A 20,755-nucleotide genomic window follows, 5' to 3' on the forward strand; every position below is an offset into this window, starting at 1 on the left:
ACGTGAGGATGTGACAGATGTGGTATGCAGGGCCTGTTTCAAAGCCGCTGGAGCCGCACAAACATGGCCAAATCGGTCTAACATTTTGCCCATGAGGTTCTACCGAGATGTAAATATTTTATAACTGTTCAATATTTGTATTTTTGAATAAACGAAGCATTTTCCAAAAATTAGAAAAAATTGTTGCAATTGCTGGTAGAGTGTTAATTTTCGGTATTGTCGTAATGTCTCGTTGTTTTGCACTGCCAATCATCTAATCTTGCCATATTGAGTTTGGCCCTCCCATCTTTTTATTTGTTATTGAAGCCGTAGAATTTCTATTTAATCAAGTACAGAGATTGTTAAGCAATCGACCGGGAATACGTTTACCGCCAGCATGAAGTCGCTATGGACTTGTACTAAAATCATGTTGGAAGAGATTATTACTGCTAGACTTATTGGGGCAGGAAGCATTATAATACAATCCAATGCACGAAAAATCTCATAAGGCAGCAGGATACTGCGAAGGAAAGCCTCATTCACAGGTTAATCGTATACTGAACAACTAATTGAATAACTAATTGCAATGGGCATATTTTCTATTTGAAATATCATTTTACCTTCACGTATGCATACCAATATATAGATCCTAAGTGATCTTAATGCACTGCAATGCCTTGATACCGCTTACTGGTACCGAGTACCCGTAAGTACCGGTTTTGCAAATAAAGACCTACAGTGGATGAACGTTGCTCCACAATAGGCCGAAAAAAAACCCCTACAATCTTTCAACAGTTCAAGCTTGCCCAATAAAGAATCAATTGCTATTGCAAGCCCTGCAAGATATGAGTAAAGTAGCCCCTATAAGAATGCTTACATGTAGCTGGTGCACATGACAGCCGCACGAGCCGCATCGGCGCGCGAGCATAACATCCGTTGCAATATTCCACTACTTAAATTTGTCAAAGTTATGTTGGCGCGCCAGTTGGGAGAACGCGGGCCAACCAAATCGTTTGAATTTCAATTGTCGGCGACAAAATATTATCGAGGGCATTGGAGACCGCTTAGAATAGACCAAAAAATGCCGACTACTCCAACAGCGTTCGCACAGGCGACCAAGTTCGTTACTGACAAGCCAGAGCTGAGGGCCCGAGTGCTGGCTCTGTACAGAAACTTCATGCGAAATGTAGGTGGGAATGGCACATATGACTGGGCGAAGAGCTAACCAGAGTGATTATATAGGCTTCAAACATTTCTTCCACCTACGAGCTTGCGTACCCAGCTGCTAAGATCCGAACCAAAATTCGACAGGAATTTGAGCGACACCGATTTGTTCAGGACGTTGGTGTGATCAACCACCTTGCTTCCAAGGGCCACATGGAGTTCCAGGAGACCATCAACTTCTGGAAGCAGCAGTCGCACGTCTACAAGTTCTTCCTCGCCGAAGAGGCAACCCACGAGAAGCAGAAGCCAGATGACTTCTTGGACAAGTTCATCAAGGGTACTGCTTAGACTTTTACGATCCTCACCTATTTTAGCATAATAATGAATGTACATTTTCGAGTTACTGGGTTTGGCGTAGATGGAGAATAACTGTATTTTAAAGGCATGGAGATTAATGGAGAAAAATAAACTGTACATGAAGATTGATGAGGTTCTATTGGCGGGGGTGTGGAGGTCTAGTTGTAAATGGGACTCAGGCCGATGTTATCAAGAGTCTCCTTCAGTGTCGTCGCAGAAGGATCAATTGCGGTCAAAAACCGTGCCAACTCCTCGCAGAATTCCCAATCGCCACTCTCATATGCAGACTTGAACAGGTTAATTGTGTTCTGCGTTTGATTGGAACTGTCGAGGTTGTGGAGCACCAGGAGATAGCCGCCAGCTGTTCTCAGCTTGCCAAGAGTAAGGCACCGGTCAAAGAGAGCTTGAGGTGAGCCGACTGAATGAAATAGCTTTTTCCAGTACGATACCTCTGTTTTACGCGTGCATCCCACGACAACGTCCAACATCTGCGGGAACCGCTGAAGTAGTCGACTGGCCTTTGCCAGCAGCTCAGATTCCAGCCCTTTCTCATGCGCTTCGTCATCAAGTACCTTGTACAGCATCATTTCGAGAATATGAGCAAAGTATTTGAGATGCTTGTAGTTGGTTGCGACTTTAAGAGCCCTATCTTCCTGGCCCATTCGCAGATACGATTCCAGCAGGAACGGAACGAACAGCTGAGCAGAGGTCCAATGCTTGAAATACGTGAACGTCGCCTCGCGCGGAAGCATCGCCTCACCCTCAAGACCAACAATAAGTCCTTTGTTAAGAAGCACTGCTAATGGATAAGATTCAATGGGCACTGTGGTTGGTGCATGGTCGACATCCGGTAACCCTTCCAAGTTTCGGAGCCATACGAGCATGTCCGTACCGTCAAATGCCCACAGTGAGTAATACTGCTTCTCCGAGTCACTGTTCTCGCTGACATTGCAGAACTCAATATGTTCATGCAGCACCCGCTTTGAGTATGTGATTGCATCAGTCTCAGATTCTGGTTCAGTCGGTTCTAACAGCACTAGCACACCGTCTACGAGCATGAGAATTGGCATGGCGCTGGAGGAATCCAGCTGCTGGGCCAGGCATGTAAGGGACCGTACCCGTGCTGGAGAAGACACGATCTCAGAAAAGGAAACTTCCCTTTCCAGTTCCAGCGTGATAGCTGGGTACATGGGGTCCTCCTCTTCCTCCGAATTATGCCTGATGCGATAAATATACAGCAGGTTGTCAAAAGTGTACACCAGCAGGACATTACCCACAAGACAGAGCTTGAGGATAGTACTGGGGAGTTCGGCTGCAAACAGCATATTTCTCGGTTCCAAATCTAGGTCTCGCGAATAAAGCCTCAGCTCGTGGCTAGACTCAGTCTCCACCCCGGCAATCAAAATATGGCCAAACCAGACCATTCCGCCACGAACTGAGAACTCTCTATCCATGTAATCCTCCTCAAACAGCTTCCATCGTCCCGAGTGCACACTATAATGGCACAGACCCCGCACACCAGCGACAGCGACGTATCTGCCGTCGCTTGACGTCGTAACGAAACGAATTGGCCAGTTCTCTGCAACATATCCGGGCGGGAAAGTGACGTGCAGCCACAGCAGTGCATCTCTATCAATGGTGGTCAAATCATTCTGATCATGACCTCTATAAATAATCATTTTGGTGTCAGTGTATAATATTGGCTTGTTGAGGTTTTCGTTGATATAGTTCCCCATGGCACTCCACTTTAGGATACTCATAGCCCATATCTTATTCGGAGCGTTCTTCGCAACAATAAGCACTACATCGCCCGAGTACTGCCATGTCGCAATAGAAATCCCGTCTAGCCAGGCTTCTTTTTCCTTCTGTTCCTGGTTCGACAAGAACGACGAGGCGTTAAGCATACCGTACACCGAGTACAGGCCCCATCCGCTCTCATACCCCACAAAGAGTCCGTAGCCATCAGGAGACCATTTCATCGTTAAAATCCCACCAAAAGATGACGAAGGGGGTTCGAATGTTGTAATCAGCTTCACTGTACCATGGTAGTCCTTGATATTGTACAGGAATATTGTCCCTCGCTTGCATCCAACAGCGACAACGCTAAACCGCGCATTTATCGCGACAGCTATTGCTTCATCGTCCTTGCGGCGTTTCGGATCGCTATTTTGTGAGGGCTTATGGATGAGGTGGCCTTTCAGCTCGACTTCAGAACTATCCAAAGTTGCAGTGTAGACACAGCTGGATTCGGTGACAATGCCAAACAGCAGCATGGCCTTGCTCAGAGTCATATCATGAATGTCCGATGGGTCATTGAGCCATTTTAGCTTACCCCACAAAATCGTTCGGTTTTGCGATTCGACGCTAGCTTGATCTGCTGCCGTCCATTTTACCAATTGTATCGCCTCGGGGTCTTTAGTGACCACCAAAATGTCATCCTCCAGTGCAATTGCGCGTGAGATGCCCGAAGCAACTTTCAGTACAAGCTTGAAGCGTACCTGCAGCTCCCGAACGCCTGCTCCCTCTCCCGGACCGGGGAAGACTTCCATGCCGTGCTCCTCCGATAGGAATGAACCGCTCAGCTGGCATACTTCTGCCGAATCAAAGCTGGAATATATGTGGTAGACAAATATGCTACCATTGGTAGTTGTCACGGCGATCTTCTGTCCATCTGGGCGTATTAAAAGGGAAACATTCGAACCATGATCTGCTATCGATTTCTCAGATCTAACATGGATGCCCACGGGACAGAATGGTTTTGGTCTAAACAGGTAGAGCCCACGCCAGGTGATGACGGCAACCACGTAGCCTGGCTTCGAGGTGCCCACCGCGAGAATGATATCATCCTTCTCAGGGTCTGACGCTAGGCCGCCTTTCGCGGATGGGGGGACGGGCGGGAGTTCTAATGCATATGGCGACGAACTCGGCCAAATCATGAAAGATGAGCCACGTTGGCCAATGCGTTTTGAGAGTTAATAGGCTAGCAGGGGGTGGGGGATGCGCGTGGTGGTCTCGCATTGGGACGTTGGCGATGTGTGTGGCGGTGTAGGTGTGGCGGTGCGCCTTATATCACAAAACACTTAAAGCCTACACAGGCCCCACCGTCGGTGGTTCACTATTAAACGAATGTAGATTGTTATCGTCCCGTAGCCGCTATAAATTTGAAAAAAAAATAACGGGCACAAATTTGAGAAGCGATTTGATTCACTATGGGTGAAATGAAGGTACTCACGTTTTACGGAAGAACAGCTTGAGAATGTTGAAGAGTTCCTTCGAAAGCTGGGCAAATAACGCCAGAGAGCGACTCTTGTAGCTATTCTGAATATTATTGCCCAGGGTGACCTCGATAACCGCCAAGCAAGGAAAGCATATATAATCCTCAAGTACAGTATTAAGTTTGCTGATCTTGGGCTCATTAATGAGGCTGTGACTCGGTTGTTATGCTATTTCAATGCGACTGGCAAAACCCGTTACGCGAATGAGATGATATATTTGAAACTCCTGACCAACAGCGTCGCAATGAAGTCTGGCGGACAGCGAGCTGTTCTGTCCAATTGTTTAGTCAATTTGAGAGGAAAGAACCACTGGCCTAAAAAATTGTGCGCATATGAGCGTTCTTAAGGCAAGAAACGAAACGGAGGTCCTCTCTGGGTACTGGTATGAAAAGAAAGCTCGTTCTAGCAAGCAAGGTACCCTAGCAGCAAAAATGAATCCTTTTTCAAAAGTAGCATTATTCATTACAATCATTACATTTCTATTTACATGGCAGGATAAGCTTTAGCTATCCATCATTCATCACCACAACGAGTGGTCCTCGAGATCACTCCGCTCCCCAAGATCCGATCTCCTTCGTACAAAACCAAAAACTGGCCCGGAGAGACTGCTCGACGAGGGTTCCTAAATTGCACAGCAATTGCACCTTCCTTGACCTCGATCGCTGTTAAATGCTCGGCATTCTGCAGAGACCGGAACTGAACGCTGTATTTCTCAGGCGTGGACGCATCAATCTCTTTCAGATCGCACAGCCACCGAAATGCCTCTGCATCTGCAGCTGTCGTAAACAGGCGCGGGTTATCTCTACCCCTGACAATAACCAGCTCATTGGCACCAATGCGTTTTTCGCTCACATACCACGATCCCTGGTACCGAGGATCGCCCTGAGGCATGGATACACTTGACCGTTGGCCGATGGTGGCCTGCCATATGCCGTTATGGTGTCCAAACACCTTGCCGTCCTCAGTGACGACGTTACCCTTATTCGGCTCAAGGTACTCCGCCAGGAAGTCCTTGAAGTTTCGGTGCTCTTGTGAAACAAAGCACAAGCCTTGAGAATCAGGCTTGGACGCAGTATGAAGCCCGTAATCGAGGGCCTTGGAGCGCACCTCTGGCTTGGTGTACTCTGAAAGCGGGAACAAAATGCGGTCCATCACCCGTGGATCTATAGACGACAAGTAGTACGTCTGGTCCTTGGCTAGATCCTTGGGGCGTAGCAGATGTACCTTGCCCGTTTGTTGGTGTAGGCCCACCCGAGCGTAGTGTCCAGTCGCCAACCACCACTTGCCGCCACTAGTGCCATGGACTTTTTCCAGCGCGTCGTAAAGAGCGCCAAATTTGATGTATCGGTTGCAATTGACATCCGGATTCGGCGTGACCCCTCGCTTATACATTTCTATCATGGGCTCAAACACTTCTGTCCAGTAGTCCTTCTCAAAGCTGAGCCGTTTGCTGGGGATACCGACGGACTCGCACACTCGCTGGACATCGTTCCAGTCAGCCTCTGTACATTTGGCGGTCGCGCTCCAGTTGGCCATGTAGACACCTGTGACGTTTTTGTATTTCTCAGCCATCATGGCGGCGATAGTGCTCGAGTCTACCCCTGAAGACATAGCTACGTAGACCTGATCCTCGCAGCCCGGGACTCGAGGGGCATACGCGCTGCTCATCCATCGCTTCGCCACCCCAAAGCAGCTCCGTCGAGCCAACATCCGCCTCCAAACTGCCTCCATCAGCGACGGTTATCTCTCTATCTCATCGATGCTCTGATCCGAGACAGTAATTTTCGCGCAGGTCATGTGATATGGTCACGTGGTTGAGCCGCACGTCGGTGCCATGGCGACTACCCCCAAAGGTCCTCTTGGGGTTCTGCTGCCATGGAGGTAACTGTTGCTAGACATGAATTGACTATAGTCGAGGAGTCCTCCGCGAAGCGGAGCTACGGGGGTTTGGGGGCAAGCAAAACAGCCGGGGGGCATCGAGTGACTATGGGGGGGCCAGTCCCCCCAAACCCCCCTGGGGCTCCGCTACGCGGAGGTGATTGTTGATGATAGGAAACCAAGGAGTCCTCCGCGAAGCGGAGCTATGGGGGTTTGGGGGCTGGCCCCCAAGCAAAATAGCTGGGGGGCATCGAGTGACTATGGGGGGACCAGTCCCCCCAAACCCCCCTGAGGCTCCGCTACGCGGAGGTGATTGTTGATATGAACCCAATTGGCTAAAAAACCAAGGAGTTCTTAACAGAGTTAGCGGAGCTCGAGGAGTGGCCTATCCGCCGTTGCCCTGGCAACTGACGAGCTCCACAAATATATAATCAAGTCACGTGACCGCCTGTTTTCCCTGCACGCAATTACCGAATTAGGCATTTAATATATTATAATGCCGCGGCCATCTTCTCCAACAATGGCCACCCTTGGTTTCCTGCTATCAACTTATCGTCTTCGATCGTTATTAATCGTAGCGTGTGTTTGAATTAGTCTAGCTGTATCAGCGTAGTTGTAAATTGGTGTGTTTTATAAATAGTCCCGCCCTAGGTAGCATCGTATTTATAGTGGGTGGCACCGTATTTGTACAGTGAGTAAGAGTGCGCCCAAGCCGAGGAGGAGGAGTCCTAGTACACAACAACTCTGTAAACGCCCCTCAGCCCGCCGAAATTGAATTGATCCAGCAGCGGGTGAATGAGACTCTTGTACACTGTTCGAAATATCTGGGCCATTTCATCGACGAACTTTCGATCTTGCCCACATCGAGCATTGTTGCCACGAGCGCCTGCATCATCGAGGCTTCTATCCACCAAGGTTATACCCGATATTGGTAAGTACCCGGAGCCCAGGATTCATCACTGATAGGCATAAACAAGGCCCGCTAATGCTATATAATGTACATCAGTCCCGAGAAACGACATGTCATCCGCTAATATGCCCGTGCGTGATTTTTCGTCGCTAGCGACGGTGGTGGCGTCGAACCTCGAGCGACCTTCCCTGGACGACCGGGAGTACCGCGTCATCACTCTGCCCAACCAGCTAGAAGCGCTATTGATCCACGATCCAGAGATTGATAAGGGTTCGGCCGCGTTAGACGTAAACGTCGGCTCTTTTGCTGACCCCAAGGATCTCCCTGGGTTGGCCCATTTCTGCGAGCATCTGCTCTTCATGGGCACCGAGAAGTACCCGCAGGAGAACGACTATAATACATATCTGTCGGAACACTCGGGTCACTCCAATGCCTACACGTCGACGGACGAGACCAATTACTACTTTGAAGTGTCGCACGAGTACCTCGAGGGCGCGCTCGACCGGTTTGCGCAGTTCTTCATTGCGCCGCTGTTCAGAGCGGACTGTAAAGACCGAGAGATCAGGGCGGTTGATTCCGAGAACAAGAAGAACCTGCAGAACGACATGTGGCGCCTGCACCAGCTTGACCGGTCACTCTCGAACCCATTGCACCCGTATAACAAGTTTTCGACTGGTAACCTGCAGACGCTGGATGCTAGCCCCAAATCCAAGGGGATCGACGTCCGAGAGGAGCTGCTCAAGTTCCATTCTGAGCACTACTCGGCTAATCTCATGAAGCTTGTCGTCATTGGCAGGGATAAGCTGGATACGCTTGAGCAGTGGGTCGTGGACAAGTTTTCGGCGGTCAAGAACAAGAGTAAACCGCCTCCTGCGTATGCGTCGACGCCGCTGACCGGCAAGGAACTGAACAAGATCATCTACGCCAAGCCGGTGATGGACAATAAGCATCTTACCCTGTACTTCCCCGTTCCAGATCAGCGTCCGCAGTACGGGACGAAGCCCGCCAATTACTACTCGCATCTCATTGGCCACGAGGGCAAGGGCTCTCTGCTGCAGTACTTCAAGAAGCACTCGTGGGCGTCTAGTCTGTCTGCGGGTAGTGAGCACATTGTCCACGGCACGGACTTCTTTGTAATTGACGTCGAACTCACTGATAAGGGCCTCGACAACTACACCAAGGTGTTGGTCGGCGTCTTCGCCTACCTGGACATGCTACGAAAGATGCCAGCTCAAGAGTGGATCCATAAGGAGCTCAAGGAGCAGTCAGAGATGAACTTCCGGTTCCAGCAAAAGTCTGGTGCTGCCTCGACCAGTTCCAACTTGGCATCGATCATGCAGCGGCTTGATCTGCCGCGAAACCTGCTGCTCAGCCACTCGGTGCTAAGATCGTATGCTCCCAAGTTGATTGACGAGTTTGTCAAGTTCCTCAGTCCGGATAACTTCCGCGCGTTCCTCGTGGGCCAGTCGCTAGACGGGCTGGATCAGCAGGAGCAGTGGTACGGCACTGAGTACGCTGTCAAGGATATCGACCCGGAGTTTTACAAGGTGCTGTCGAGCCCACCGGTCGTTGAGGAGCTGCACCTGCCGCAGAAGAACGATTTCATTCCCACCAACTTTGACGTGGCCAAGAAGAACATCCTGCCGGAGGACAGACTCAAGCACCCACACCTAATTCTGCGGTCAGATCAGATGAACGTGTGGCACAAGAAGGACGACACGTTCTGGATCCCCAAGGCCTACGTTAACATCAGCCTTAAGACGCCAATTGTGCATCAGAGCCCAGCAAACCAAGTCAAAAGCTCAGTTCTCATTTCTCTCATCAACGATGACCTCGTTGAGTTTGCCTACGACGCTGAAATCGCTGGCCTGCGGTACGATGTGAGCACCATGAAGGAAGGACTCGGAGTTTCTGTGGCTGGATTCAACCATAAGCTGCCAGTGCTTCTTGAGCGTGTCCTGCGCAAGTTTAAAGAATACACTGTCAACACGGACCGGTTTGAGGTCATCATGGAGAAGCACAAGCGGTTCTACCGAAATTTCGGCTACAATGTTCCGTACAGCCAGGTGGCAACGTTTACGCACTACCTGCTCAGTGAGAACGCTTGGAGCCTATCGGAAAAGGCTGCTGAACTGGAAAAGGTTACTCCAGAAGATATTACACTGTTCCTTCGTGAGCTGCTGCGCGAGATGCAGATTGAGGTATTGGCATTCGGCAATGTTACCAAGGAGGAAGCGCTGTCGATGTCTAAGATGGTTCAAAATATCATTGGTGCTGACCCTCTTCCAGTCTCTCAGCGGACATTTGCGCGTTCCTATCTACTGCCAGAGGGCTCTAGCCACTATTATACTGTGCCACTTGGAGACGAGAACAATGTGAACTCCGTCATTGAGTACATTGTGCAAGTAGGCAAGATTACGGACTGTGAAATCCGTGCACGGCTTGAAGTGTTGGCCCAGATTGCTGCAGAACCGGCGTTCAACCAGCTGCGAACTAAGGAACAGCTTGGTTATGTTGTGTTTGGCGGTATTCGCTCGACCCGAACGACGCTGGGATATAGGATTCTTATCCAGAGCGAACGGACGACGGACTACCTTGAGGAGCGAATCGACAGTTTCTTCCACACACTTGAGGGTATTATCAAGGACATGTCCGACGACGAGTTCAAGACCCATGTTGAAGCGAAGATTGCAAAGAAGCTTGAGAAGCGTAAGAATCTGCGAGAAGAGAACGACCGATATTGGTCCCAAGTGCTCAGTGGTTACTACGATTTCGAGCGACATTTGGAAGATGTTGAGTACATCAAGAAGGTAACCAAGGAGGATGTGCTTGGGTTGTTCCAGAAGTTTGTGTCCCCAAACAGCCGCGACCGAGCAAAGCTTGTTATTCATTTGCAGAGCCAGTGCGCCCCAGTTCCGTCCACTGGGACGCTTATTAGCGAGTCAATTGTTAATCTTGCGATTAAGAACAAGATTGATAGCGTTTCGGCAACTGAGATCCAGAAGATCATTGGCGATATTGGCGAGAAGGATACTGACATTGTCATCAAGAAGACACTGGACCAGGTGCGTGAGCAGCTTGGGAACGATGACGCTGCACTGGAGTTTGTTACCACAGCAGAGCGAATGATTAACCAGTGCTTGTCCGCAGATACCGTCCAGACCAAGTATCCGGATGGCGTTGAGGTTGACGATGTTCCTCAGTTCAAGGCATCTATGATCGCTACAGAAGCACCACAGCCAAGAAGAGACCTTTCCACTTACGAGCTCGGAGCCACCAATAAATTGTAATAGATTATATATTATATAATGTTGTATATTAAGCTTCATCATGCGACGTATTATTTTTCTACCTGTTCCGGAAGTGGCAGGATACGGTACTATATGACGGATTCTCCTGGACAACTTTAACGGGAGACAATTAATTAATATTTTTTTTCTAATTTGACTATCAACGCTACAGTTGCATACTTCAGCATAGTGTCACGGTATTCCCGTGAATACGTAGTTCTGGCTGATGTGAAGTGCTGGGAGGGGGGGGGGGCTAGAAAAGGGTCGCTGGGCCCCGATCTGGTGAAGTTAACGAACACGCTAGCACGATGGATCTAGCAGATGACGGCCAACTGGAGAAAAGGCTAGAGCGGCTGGAATTCAGCCTGAAGGAGTCAGACCATGCAGTGTTAAAAGACGCTTTAGATCTCCGCGATGAGGTTGATAGAGTGATTGTGAGCAACCGGTACCTCAAGGCGCTGGTTGAAGGGCTATACTACCTCGACATGTGGGACATAGTCAAGGACCACCAAGAGGATGAACCGAGCTTTGAAACAAAGAGAGCGCTTGTAGTCAGTCATTTAGAGAGCATGACTGACCTGCTTGGGGCTGTTGATACGACGCAATTGCAGTCGCAAGAAAGAGACGTACTGGACAATTATAAGCCAATGGCAGAGCTAGTTCAGACCGGGGCTCAGGTGGGTACAACCCAGCAAAAAGTGGACCACCTTTTACGCGTTGCTGAGGAATTGAGCATCCGTAGCGCAAACATGATGAAAAAGTGGCTCGAAAGTATTGCTGAAGATAATAGAGAATGGATTGAATTGGAAAAAAGACTAGAAGCAGTTGAACGGCACATAAAGATGAAGGAGAAACAAGCCGAGATTGCTTTGGAAGAGAAGAATCGCTACAAGTGATGATAAAGTGAGCACACATCAAAATACCTGGACTATTAAAAATGGGGCATCGACAGCTTGATTCTCTGGAACAGGGAAAGTTTCTGGAATTCCGCGGCCTCCTCTTTCTCTGACATGATATGCTCTGGGAATGTACTCTGGTCGTGGGCTTTTCTGGCCGATTCCTCATGCTCGTGTATCTTGATGCGTGCCCGTTCAATGGTGTACCCACAGATAGTTACCTTTGGAGGAATATAGCCGTCGCGGATGACCGATTTATTGCAGAGCGGACATAGGCTGGAGAAGGAGAACAAGTGGGGAGTGATGCAATGTTGATGAAAGATATGACTACACGGCAGTATTCGAATGGTAGTCTCTAGAGTATAGGTCTCCAGACACATGGCGCATGCTCTGGGGTTGTACCGGGTGTAGCGTTCCACAGGTCGAGAGTAGAAGTTCTCGGGATAAGGTGATAGAAATAGGCATTTAGAGGGCGAGCTACCTCATTTATCCCTTGGGGTAATTGTTGGTTCAGGTAGTCTTCGTAGGTGAACGCCGGGCACCGCTTATCTAATTCTTTCTTCGGCAGGGGCAGCCGTTTAACTCCAAGCTCCTCGATGTTATAATCTCCTCGCCGCAACTGTAGAAAGAGTATCTTCTTCTGGATCAAGCCGACAGTGTATACGAAGATAGTAAAGCAAGCCATCCCTAGCATCGTAGCGGACAGCACAGCTCCAACCCCAATATCATCGCTGGAGTCTTCAAATCCGTTTAGGGCTGTCGAATTCTTTAGAACTGTCAAATTCTTTAGCGCTGTCGAATTGTCTAGCCATGCGTATTTTGCTCGAGTCCACGCCATGAAGGAAGCGAAAAAACGGCCAGTAAACGGGATTTCTAGTTTAAAGTTCTGCTTGTAAACTCATAAATCATGTTGTTGTTGGACAGCCCTTACTTAGCAGGCCACTACTGGACTATTGGTTTTTTTTTTCTCATCATGCATAAAGTGAAGAGATCAAGCATCAAAGGGAAGAGACTCCCATGGTCTGACAAGAATGTCAAAATCCAAGCATTTAAACTCGGCAACGCTGGTATAATCAAATGCAACGTCAATGGCGACTACAGCCCATTCGCATAGCGCATACATCGAATATGCCCCCGGCTTTTGGTACAGCTTATGCTGGATGAAGAAATGCCCCAGCGGGATTTGGATCAAGATAATCGCCTGCAACAGCCGTCTCCTCAGCGTATGCGCCTTTGGTATGCTCATTTCAGTCTCTAAGTTATGCAACGGAGGAGCTTCCTTGACAGTACGCGGGCCATAGTACAAGACACCAGCCATCCACGCAATGGACAGCATGACATATGAAAACATGGCAAAATCGTGCCAGTCATGGTCGTCCTCAGGGGTGATGAAGGTGAACCCACCACCTGCCAAGATTCTTAGTAAGCCCACACCCCCCAGACGTCTCGATCGCGTAAGTAGGTACCAAATCACCACCGACAGGAATCGGGCGCCCGACGTTATAGCGGTAAAGACCTGGAAGAACGACTTCTCCGGGTACTTTTCTCCGGTCACAGCCGTGACAGAGGGGAAACTAGACATTGTCTGGTTAGCCAAAAAATCGCGCACAGCACTAATGGGCCTTACAATTCCTGGGGAAACTCAAATAACGCTGTTTTGACCGATTCGCGATAATCAAATAACAGCGCAGTCGCCAATGCGCTGGCAAATGCGCCAATCGAGAAGACGACCTGGGCGTAAGCAACCCATTTCGCGTTGACCTGCCAACGGTTAGCCATCCTAAACAGCCCAAATATAATATAGCGCTCACTTACTCGATGGGATTTCGCCGCCATAGTTTACCCGTTTATCTAATTTAAAGCCCTGAAAGAGCGTGTTTAACGATGCCGAAGGTGTTTGCGCACCCGAGACCAAACTGCAGATCGGAAAATGTTGGCGTCGGCTCTAGTCGGCCCGATCTTCCGGGATGAACATCGGTGGACGTCGGGGACCCTGATGTTGAAATGATTAGAGATATATAAGATGAGGGCCGCCAAGGGGGAATTGAAGAGGCAATGATATGACTGTCGTTAAAGAGCTTGCAAAGAAAGTGGCAGGGGCCTCGGTGGCCTTCTACCTCCTGTTCTTAATAGGCCTGTCGTACCTGTTCGGCTCGGTGTTTGATTCGGGAAACCGAGTGCACAATATCGAGGTCCTATTTGTCAATAGGGACCAGGGGCCAATTGGTGCCGCAGTGGTTGCTGCCTTTGAGGATCTCCAGGGTCCGGAGTTCTTCTCATTTGTGCCCAAGAACGCATCGGAGTATCCAACGCAGGATGATCTCGTCAGGGCGGTCAGAGATGGGGACTATTGGGCAGCTTTAGCAGTGAATGAAAACTCGACCGCGCGGTATCTCAGCGCTATCTCGGGAAATAGTAGTAGCTCCTATGATCCTTCCGAGGTAATGGTCTATGTCTGGAACGAAGTAAGGAATCCTTCGCTTTCGGAGGAGATATACCCCCCGCTCTTCCAAATGCTCGCCAGCAGATCAGCCACAATGTTTGGCTACATGTATGGCGAAAAGGCGCTTCAAATATATAATCGGCAGTCCAATGCGACTTCGGTGGCTATGTACGCCCTGTTTAACCCCATTGCGACCTCCCAGATCAATATCCAGGCGATGCAACAGGGAGTGCGAATCTACTATAGCACATTGACAGTCGCCATGATCGTGCTGCAGCAGTTCTTCTTTGGATTGGCCGTTCACTTTATCACAATGAATGCGCATAAATCCATTTCAGTGCACACATATATCGCATTCAAGGCTGTCGGATCGACAATCTTCTGCCTAGGCGCTGCATTTTGCATGGCGGGAAACATGTGGGCGTTCCGTGAGAACTGGTCGGTCAATGGCAACCAGTATATCCTGTCGGTAATGATCCTGTGGCTGCTAATGGCCATCCATAATCTTCTCTTCCAGTCGCTGCTGCTGTTTCTGCCGGTACCTGCCATGCCATTCATGGTTATTCTGTGGGTGCTGATCAATGTCACTGCCACAGCAACTCCATTTATCCTGAGCCCTGGATTCTATCGTGTGGGCTATGCAGTTCCGTCCTTCGAGGCATATGACGTTTTGAATGATATTTGGTCGAGAGGTAGCGTGCCGTCGTTGTATAGAGCGCTGCCTATCCTGTTCTCATGGTGGGTTGTACTGCTAGGGACTCTGATTGCGGGGTGTTATCACCTTTATCGCAAGGAGAGTCAGAATGCTTTGGCAGATATATCTAGCGAGAATTCGGAAGTGGTCTTAGAGACGGTACAAAAGGCCTAGCAAATGGTCAGCAATTCCTAATGCATCTTCATCAATTTCCCAATACAACTCTTAATAGACTTACAAAGACTGGTCAATTAAAAATGAACTAGCAAGTTAATAAATAAAAATAAATAAATAGGCAAATGCAATAAAAAATTATGCCTGAAAATGTCTGCTCTTCCACTCATCAGGAATATCAAACATTTCCAGCATTTGATGAGGAATCGGCTGGCCGAATGCCCACAGGTCGCCTCGAACGTTGCGCTTCGTCAGCACGTCAAATCTTGGGCGCGAAGGCTGGACTGGGTCGAAAAAAGACCGAAACTCGGGCTTCTTCGGTGGTATTACTTTTATGCGCTTGATCTGAACCTTGGGCTCTCCGTCTTCTTCCTTTACCGCTGGTGGCTCGCTTGTAGCGCCATTAGGCGTTTGGTCTTTCTTAACCTTTTGTGCCTTTGCAGGCTTTGCGGGCTTTGATGATGATGATGATAATGATGCATTTTTCCGTTTTGAAGACTTGTCTTCCTTTTTTCCTTCCTTTTTGTCCTCCATTTGCCGATTTTCCAGCGTTCTATTCCGCTTTAACTCTAATTGCCGCTTCTTCCAGTCGTGATATCTAGCCAATTGCGCTGATATCTCGGCAACCGTCAACTTTCGCTTGACTTCCATTTCATTTCTGTCGCTCACATCATCGATTGCAGTAATAAGAGGCAGGCTCTTCTCCCACGTCGGTGCCTGCAGCTCTTTAAGCTGGCTGTCAAACTTTTCAGCCTCTAAAAAGAGCTTGTCTCTTTCTTGCACCTGGATCCTACGCTCTTCCCGTTCTTTCCTCCTGTGATGCGGAACATACACCCCGTCCTCCAGCGGATCCCCCCTGTTTGGCCCTTCATGAGGCTGAATATCCTTGGGGTACTCGAACGGCTCAATATGACGAGCTGTGGTGCTCTTACGACGCGTCAAGCCATTGCCGTTTGTCGCCGTACCACCCTCTCTAATAACCTCCAACGGCTTATCATAGTCCGGTGGCACATAGTTGAAGTCAAACTGGAACAGCTGTGGGTCTTCCTCCTGCGGCTTGGTGCTCTCACCGGCCGATGACTCGGACCGCAGCTTGCGTGGCTTCTCCCTTGGTTCAGGGCCCCCTTCTCGCTCAGCATGTTGGTTTTCGTCAGGCTTTGTGCTCCGCGATAGCGACATCAAACTCTGAGTCTTCTGCAGCCCCTTCAGCACCAGTAGCAGTGCCGCGTTGGTCATTTATTTCACCCGCCTGGACATTCAACTCTTTTTTGCTCCAGTCCCTCAAAAGGGGACGGGCCTCTGGTGCAACCGTATATCTGCAAAACTTAACACCAACTTAACTTAACTCTGATAGGTATAACGAAGAAGCTTAGCACTCGCCGCGATATTGTTTCTTTTGCGTAATTATGGCCTCTGCACGTAGACTTGGCTGGTTTACAGTGACTGTCCGGAGTCTGCTACTTCTATAACGTAAGAGAGGGGGTGTGCGAACAACTGCTGTATAAACGGTGGACGGTGAATCTTAAAAACCTATTTACCTTATCCAACCGGAGTTTCGTTCCATTGTAGATCTGCATATATAATTGATAGCACGCAATTTCGTAAGCTAAAAGCAAAACTTCGAACATTTCAGTTAATACCGGCTATATCGGTAAAGTAGAATGTACTGCAGATAATCAATGTTGAGGTTGACATATTAAGTTAATTACGGTACTGCCTTTTCCCCCCCTGATACAATTAAGTTTCGCGGACCTAAATGTAACGGTGCGATCCAACACGTTTTTATAACTACCGGTAGTTATAACTGCTAGAGCCTCGCTGAAGAAAATGGAACCAGGGCTTTTCCAGAGGAGACAGAAGGTCACCAAAGGGCCTCTGTATTCTAGTGGAAAGCTTGGCCGAGGAGACCGTCTTCAGCGCCGCAGCATACAAAGGTTTCTACGCCGCTACGCACACGTCAACGGGTTCTGCGTACTATGGCTGCTGGTTCTGTATTATGGCGAACGACTGTACCCTCGGGGAGTAATTGGCCGTTGTAAGTGGCACAATAAATTTAAGTCGGCCAGCAGAGTCGCCCTCATTGCCGACCCTCAGCTAGTCGACGACCATACCTATCCTGGCCGGCCCAGGGTCCTGCTATCCATTACAAAGTACATTGTTGACATATATCTGCGCAAAAACTGGGTCTACATTCAAAAAATGCTTGATCCAGATGCAAACTTCTTCCTGGGTGATTTGTTTGACGGTGGAAGAGGGTGGGCACGCAAGGAATGGCTTGAAGAGTTTGTTCGATTCAATGGCATCTTCGATCGGCCGCCAAATAAACGCACAGTCATGAGTTTACCAGGGAATCACGATATTGGATATGGCGACGAGGTGGTTCCAGAGGCATTGGCGCGGTTCGAGGCGTTTTTCGGACCAGGGTCCTCGGACTATACTATAGGAAATTATACAATCGTGTTGCTGGATGCCATTTCCATGGCCAACACGAAGAATCCGCAGATATATGGCCCACCTAGAGAATACCTTGAGTCGTTTGACCCCAAAGACCAGAACCAAATTTTGCTGAGCCACGTGCCTCTCTATCGTCCAAAGGGCCACGACTGCGGGAAGCACAGAGAGAGCAAAAAACCCTTGCCGTATGTTCACGGCCACCAGTACCAGACTCTGCTGAATCCGGACATTTCAAATCAAATTCTGCAGGCAGTACAACCGCTGGCGGTTTTTTCTGGAGACGATCACGACGCGTGCCATGTTGAGCACGAATACTACAGTAAATTTGGCGCGAAGATGGAGGCTGATGAGTACACAGTAAAGAGCATTTCAATGGCTATGGGCATCGAGCGGCCTGGCATCCAGCTTTTGACCTTGGATAACTCGGTGCCAGGCTATCAGACGTCGATCTGTCTGATGCCCTCACCGTTCTATCCTATTTTGGTTTACTCATTCTGGCTAGTGGTCACAGTTGGGTGCTTGGGTGTGTGGAACATGTTCCCTGATCTCATTCCGCGAAGGTTTAGACTGCGCTGGTTGCGAATTATTGGCGACTCTGAGCGAATGGTGTACTCTCTGCCGGTGCATCGCAAATCCCATGCCAGTGCGTATTGGTACGAGGAGGTCAACGGTGTGCGGCAGTTTGCCATTGAGTGTGCAATAGTTGCCGTTTTGGCTCTCAGCTGGTTCCTCTATCTCGTGCACTCAATCTTCCACTAACCAATCCTCCTCAATCCTCCTCAACCCTCCTCAACCCCCCCTGGGACTTTTTCGTTGACATACCGTTAATTCTTCATTTTTAATACGGTACTAATAATGGGCCATGGATGTCAATTGCTGCCTTTTTGGTTATTTGCTGGTTCCACAGTACCCTCGGCGCTCTCTCTTCTATTACCGTTAACTATAGGCCTCCCGGGACTCTCTGTCTCCATTACTTGATCTTTTTTGATAGTAATACCAGGTAATGGACTACGGATTATTGATTTAGAGCTACAATTACTCCTCCTACCGTTAGCTATAGGCCTCCTGTGACTCTCGAATCCATTAGTTCAACATACTAATAACAATTAAGTAATGGGCTTCGGATGATTGATTTAGAGCTACATTTAGAGTAGTGCATAATTAAACATGGCTCAGCCTCCCCCTATAGAACTAATCGGTATGGACCAGAGGATATAACGGCCTACGAGTATTGTGCAACAGAGTAGGTAGGTTACAGAAGCTGCCCACAGCGTAGATTTCAATGCACTGTTGCTTGATCATTGAATAATATTTATTGACACTAACACTAATTAGATAGCGATTTATGAGTTGATAAATACATTAACGATTCGAACATATCTCCTACCGGGTAGTAGCACTTGGGGGGACCGTATCCCCCCCCCCCGGGGGCTCTGCTGCCTGGAGATCTTTAAAATGACGGGGGGTTGGGGGCAGAGCCCCCTACTACGGGAGCTCGAGGGCTGGCCCTCGAATTCATAAACCTTGCTAGTAGCACTGGGGGGATAAAGAAATCTCGGCATTTCACTCCAGGGGCTACCCCGGTGATAACCGTACGCCGCGGGCTGTGAAAAGCCGCACGATCAGCACTCCTTGGCAACGCATGTCGGAGATCCCATGTCTAAACAGCCCCCTGGTACCTTGCCCGATAATCCTAAAAATTCTACAGTAGTTCTACAGTAAATACACCACGCTAAACAGATAGAAAAAAAAAGCCTCACAGCACAGTCCACTACAGTATGTAGCGGAAACGGGTCGAACGGAATGGGTAAGCGGGCGAAGAATGGACCACGCGAGCGCACGCACTATGGGACGCCTGAGATCTGGTTTCTGCCGCCCCTGGAACACCAGATCGAGAAGCGGTGTGGGCCCTATTTTTAGGGCGCAAACCTGAAACAGCCGACCTCTTCATCAACTTTTCGCTCGGATCGAATCTTTTCTTTCACTGAACCACCACCAACTTTCGTCCGTTCATTTCCACGAGAAAAAGACAAAGGTTCTAGCGCTCATTATGCCTTACTGGTTTTTCTGTATCTACATGGCTCTGGCCTCCCTCGGCGTGATGGCTTCGTCTCCTCCAGCCTGCCTGCTCGCCTGCGTCGCCCAGGTCGCCCGAAACGCTGACAGCTGCTCCAACGAGCTGGTTAACGTCCAGTGTCTTTGCAAGAACAACAGCGCCGACATCGTCGCTTGCCTCAACAAGATCTGCCCAGACGGTGCCACCGACGACGCCCAGAGCGCGCTCAAGTCCACCTGCCAGGCGCAGAACGTCAATGTCAACCTGAAGGCTGTTGTCAACGCTACCTCCACCGCTGCTTCTTCCTCCTCGACCGGCTCCTCCAGCCACAGCTCCTCCGACCCTGCTTCCAGCGCCAACGTGACCGCATCCGCTACTACCCTGTCTTCTGCCGCTACTGGTTACGTTTCTAACTCCACTGGTAGTGCTTCTGCTACTGGCTCTGGCTCTTCTGGTTCTTCTGGTTCTTCCGGTTCTTCTGGTTCTTCTGGCTCCTCTCCTTCTGCTGTGTCCAATGCTACTGGTACTGCTGCCGAGGCTGTTAGCTCTGGCGGCGCCAACGCCCTCGGCTTTGCCTCCTCTATGGGCATCGTCGGTCTCCTCGGCGCTTTGCTGTTGTAAGCGTATTAACCCCCTTTTCCATTCATTATGTATTTTATCGTATCATAACTTTAGACATCTTTATACACACTCTTTTTTTTTACCTTAGCTAGCTCAAGGTTTACTGGCTCTTCCAAGGTTGTGGTAGACCTTTGGGGGGGCCAGCCCCCCAAACCCCCCTTGGCTCCGCTTCGCGGAGGATTCTTTTCACAGTTGAGAGTCTGTAGTTGGTAGGCGACCGGGGTCAACATGGCGATGGTGTGTCTTCTGACGGACAGTACGTCAGATTGTGGTTCAGTTTCGCTACTACTGCCTATATCTCAGCCAGTTTTGAAATGAAGTAATTTATGTTTTTGGGATTGTATTCTTCATGTCCTATAAATTCCCGTATTATAGCGCCGTTTGCATTGGACATGTTGCTGAGGAGATATGGTGTGTACATATTTATCCCACGGCACCGTTCTGACGGGTATCTAATATAAACAGTTTTTTGAACAACGTTAGACGGTCCAGGAACACTAGTGTTTACATAATATCCAGGACGATGCGAAACATCTTAAATACTACCGGATATATAATCTCAAG

General features: G+C 49.1%; 10 protein-coding genes across 10 annotated transcripts; 6 read left to right on the forward strand and 4 right to left on the reverse strand.

Annotated features, from left to right (window-relative positions):
* Positions 1-1,060: 1,060 nt before the first annotated feature.
* On the forward strand, positions 1,061-1,491 carry TRVA0_041S00430 (NADH dehydrogenase [ubiquinone] 1 alpha subcomplex subunit 6; the record flags this gene model as incomplete). Its single annotated transcript, XM_076686632.1, has 2 exons — positions 1,061-1,165; positions 1,222-1,491. 2 exons carry the CDS (start codon positions 1,061-1,063, stop codon positions 1,489-1,491), a joined length of 375 nt encoding a protein of 124 aa, XP_076539106.1.
* Positions 1,492-1,658: 167 nt separating this feature from the next.
* Positions 1,659-4,436, reverse strand: TRVA0_041S00452 (RIC1 family protein; the record flags this gene model as incomplete). The annotated part of the gene is made up of 1 exon (XM_076686633.1): positions 1,659-4,436. One exon carries the CDS (start codon positions 4,434-4,436, stop codon positions 1,659-1,661), a length of 2,778 nt encoding a protein of 925 aa, XP_076539107.1.
* An 852-nt stretch (positions 4,437-5,288) lies between these two features.
* On the reverse strand, positions 5,289-6,350 carry SLM3 (tRNA-5-taurinomethyluridine 2-sulfurtransferase; the record flags this gene model as incomplete). The annotated part of the gene is made up of 1 exon (XM_076686634.1): positions 5,289-6,350. One exon carries the CDS (start codon positions 6,348-6,350, stop codon positions 5,289-5,291), a length of 1,062 nt encoding a protein of 353 aa, XP_076539108.1.
* Positions 6,351-7,448: 1,098 nt separating this feature from the next.
* STE23 (A-factor-processing enzyme) lies at positions 7,449-10,853 on the forward strand (the record flags this gene model as incomplete). Its single annotated transcript, XM_076686635.1, has 2 exons — positions 7,449-7,584; positions 7,660-10,853. The coding sequence occupies 2 exons, from the start codon at positions 7,449-7,451 to the stop codon at positions 10,851-10,853; spliced, it is 3,330 nt and encodes a 1,109-aa protein (XP_076539109.1).
* Positions 10,854-11,161: 308 nt separating this feature from the next.
* On the forward strand, positions 11,162-11,749 carry TRVA0_041S00518 (uncharacterized protein; the record flags this gene model as incomplete). The annotated part of the gene is made up of 1 exon (XM_076686636.1): positions 11,162-11,749. The coding sequence occupies one exon, from the start codon at positions 11,162-11,164 to the stop codon at positions 11,747-11,749; it is 588 nt and encodes a 195-aa protein (XP_076539110.1).
* Positions 11,750-12,740: 991 nt separating this feature from the next.
* On the reverse strand, positions 12,741-13,585 carry TRVA0_041S00540 (Frag1/DRAM/Sfk1 family protein; the record flags this gene model as incomplete). Its single annotated transcript, XM_076686637.1, has 3 exons — positions 12,741-13,323; positions 13,377-13,510; positions 13,565-13,585. The coding sequence occupies 3 exons, from the start codon at positions 13,583-13,585 to the stop codon at positions 12,741-12,743; spliced, it is 738 nt and encodes a 245-aa protein (XP_076539111.1).
* A 224-nt stretch (positions 13,586-13,809) lies between these two features.
* On the forward strand, positions 13,810-15,060 carry TRVA0_041S00562 (uncharacterized protein; the record flags this gene model as incomplete). The annotated part of the gene is made up of 1 exon (XM_076686638.1): positions 13,810-15,060. The coding sequence occupies one exon, from the start codon at positions 13,810-13,812 to the stop codon at positions 15,058-15,060; it is 1,251 nt and encodes a 416-aa protein (XP_076539112.1).
* A 138-nt stretch (positions 15,061-15,198) lies between these two features.
* Positions 15,199-16,296, reverse strand: TRVA0_041S00584 (something about silencing 4 family protein; the record flags this gene model as incomplete). The annotated part of the gene is made up of 1 exon (XM_076686639.1): positions 15,199-16,296. The coding sequence occupies one exon, from the start codon at positions 16,294-16,296 to the stop codon at positions 15,199-15,201; it is 1,098 nt and encodes a 365-aa protein (XP_076539113.1).
* Positions 16,297-16,887: 591 nt separating this feature from the next.
* On the forward strand, positions 16,888-18,273 carry CDC1 (cell division control protein 1; the record flags this gene model as incomplete). The annotated part of the gene is made up of 1 exon (XM_076686640.1): positions 16,888-18,273. The coding sequence occupies one exon, from the start codon at positions 16,888-16,890 to the stop codon at positions 18,271-18,273; it is 1,386 nt and encodes a 461-aa protein (XP_076539114.1).
* Positions 18,274-19,591: 1,318 nt separating this feature from the next.
* On the forward strand, positions 19,592-20,191 carry CCW14 (CFEM domain-containing protein; the record flags this gene model as incomplete). The annotated part of the gene is made up of 1 exon (XM_076686641.1): positions 19,592-20,191. The coding sequence occupies one exon, from the start codon at positions 19,592-19,594 to the stop codon at positions 20,189-20,191; it is 600 nt and encodes a 199-aa protein (XP_076539115.1).
* Between the last annotated feature and the right edge of the window lie 564 nt (positions 20,192-20,755).

Source organism: Trichomonascus vanleenenianus (genome assembly GCF_965637985.1).
Source record: "Trichomonascus vanleenenianus strain CLIB 3782 genome assembly, contig: TRVA0_041S, whole genome shotgun sequence".
Lineage (NCBI taxonomy): Eukaryota > Fungi > Ascomycota > Dipodascomycetes > Dipodascales > Trichomonascaceae > Blastobotrys > Blastobotrys vanleenenianus.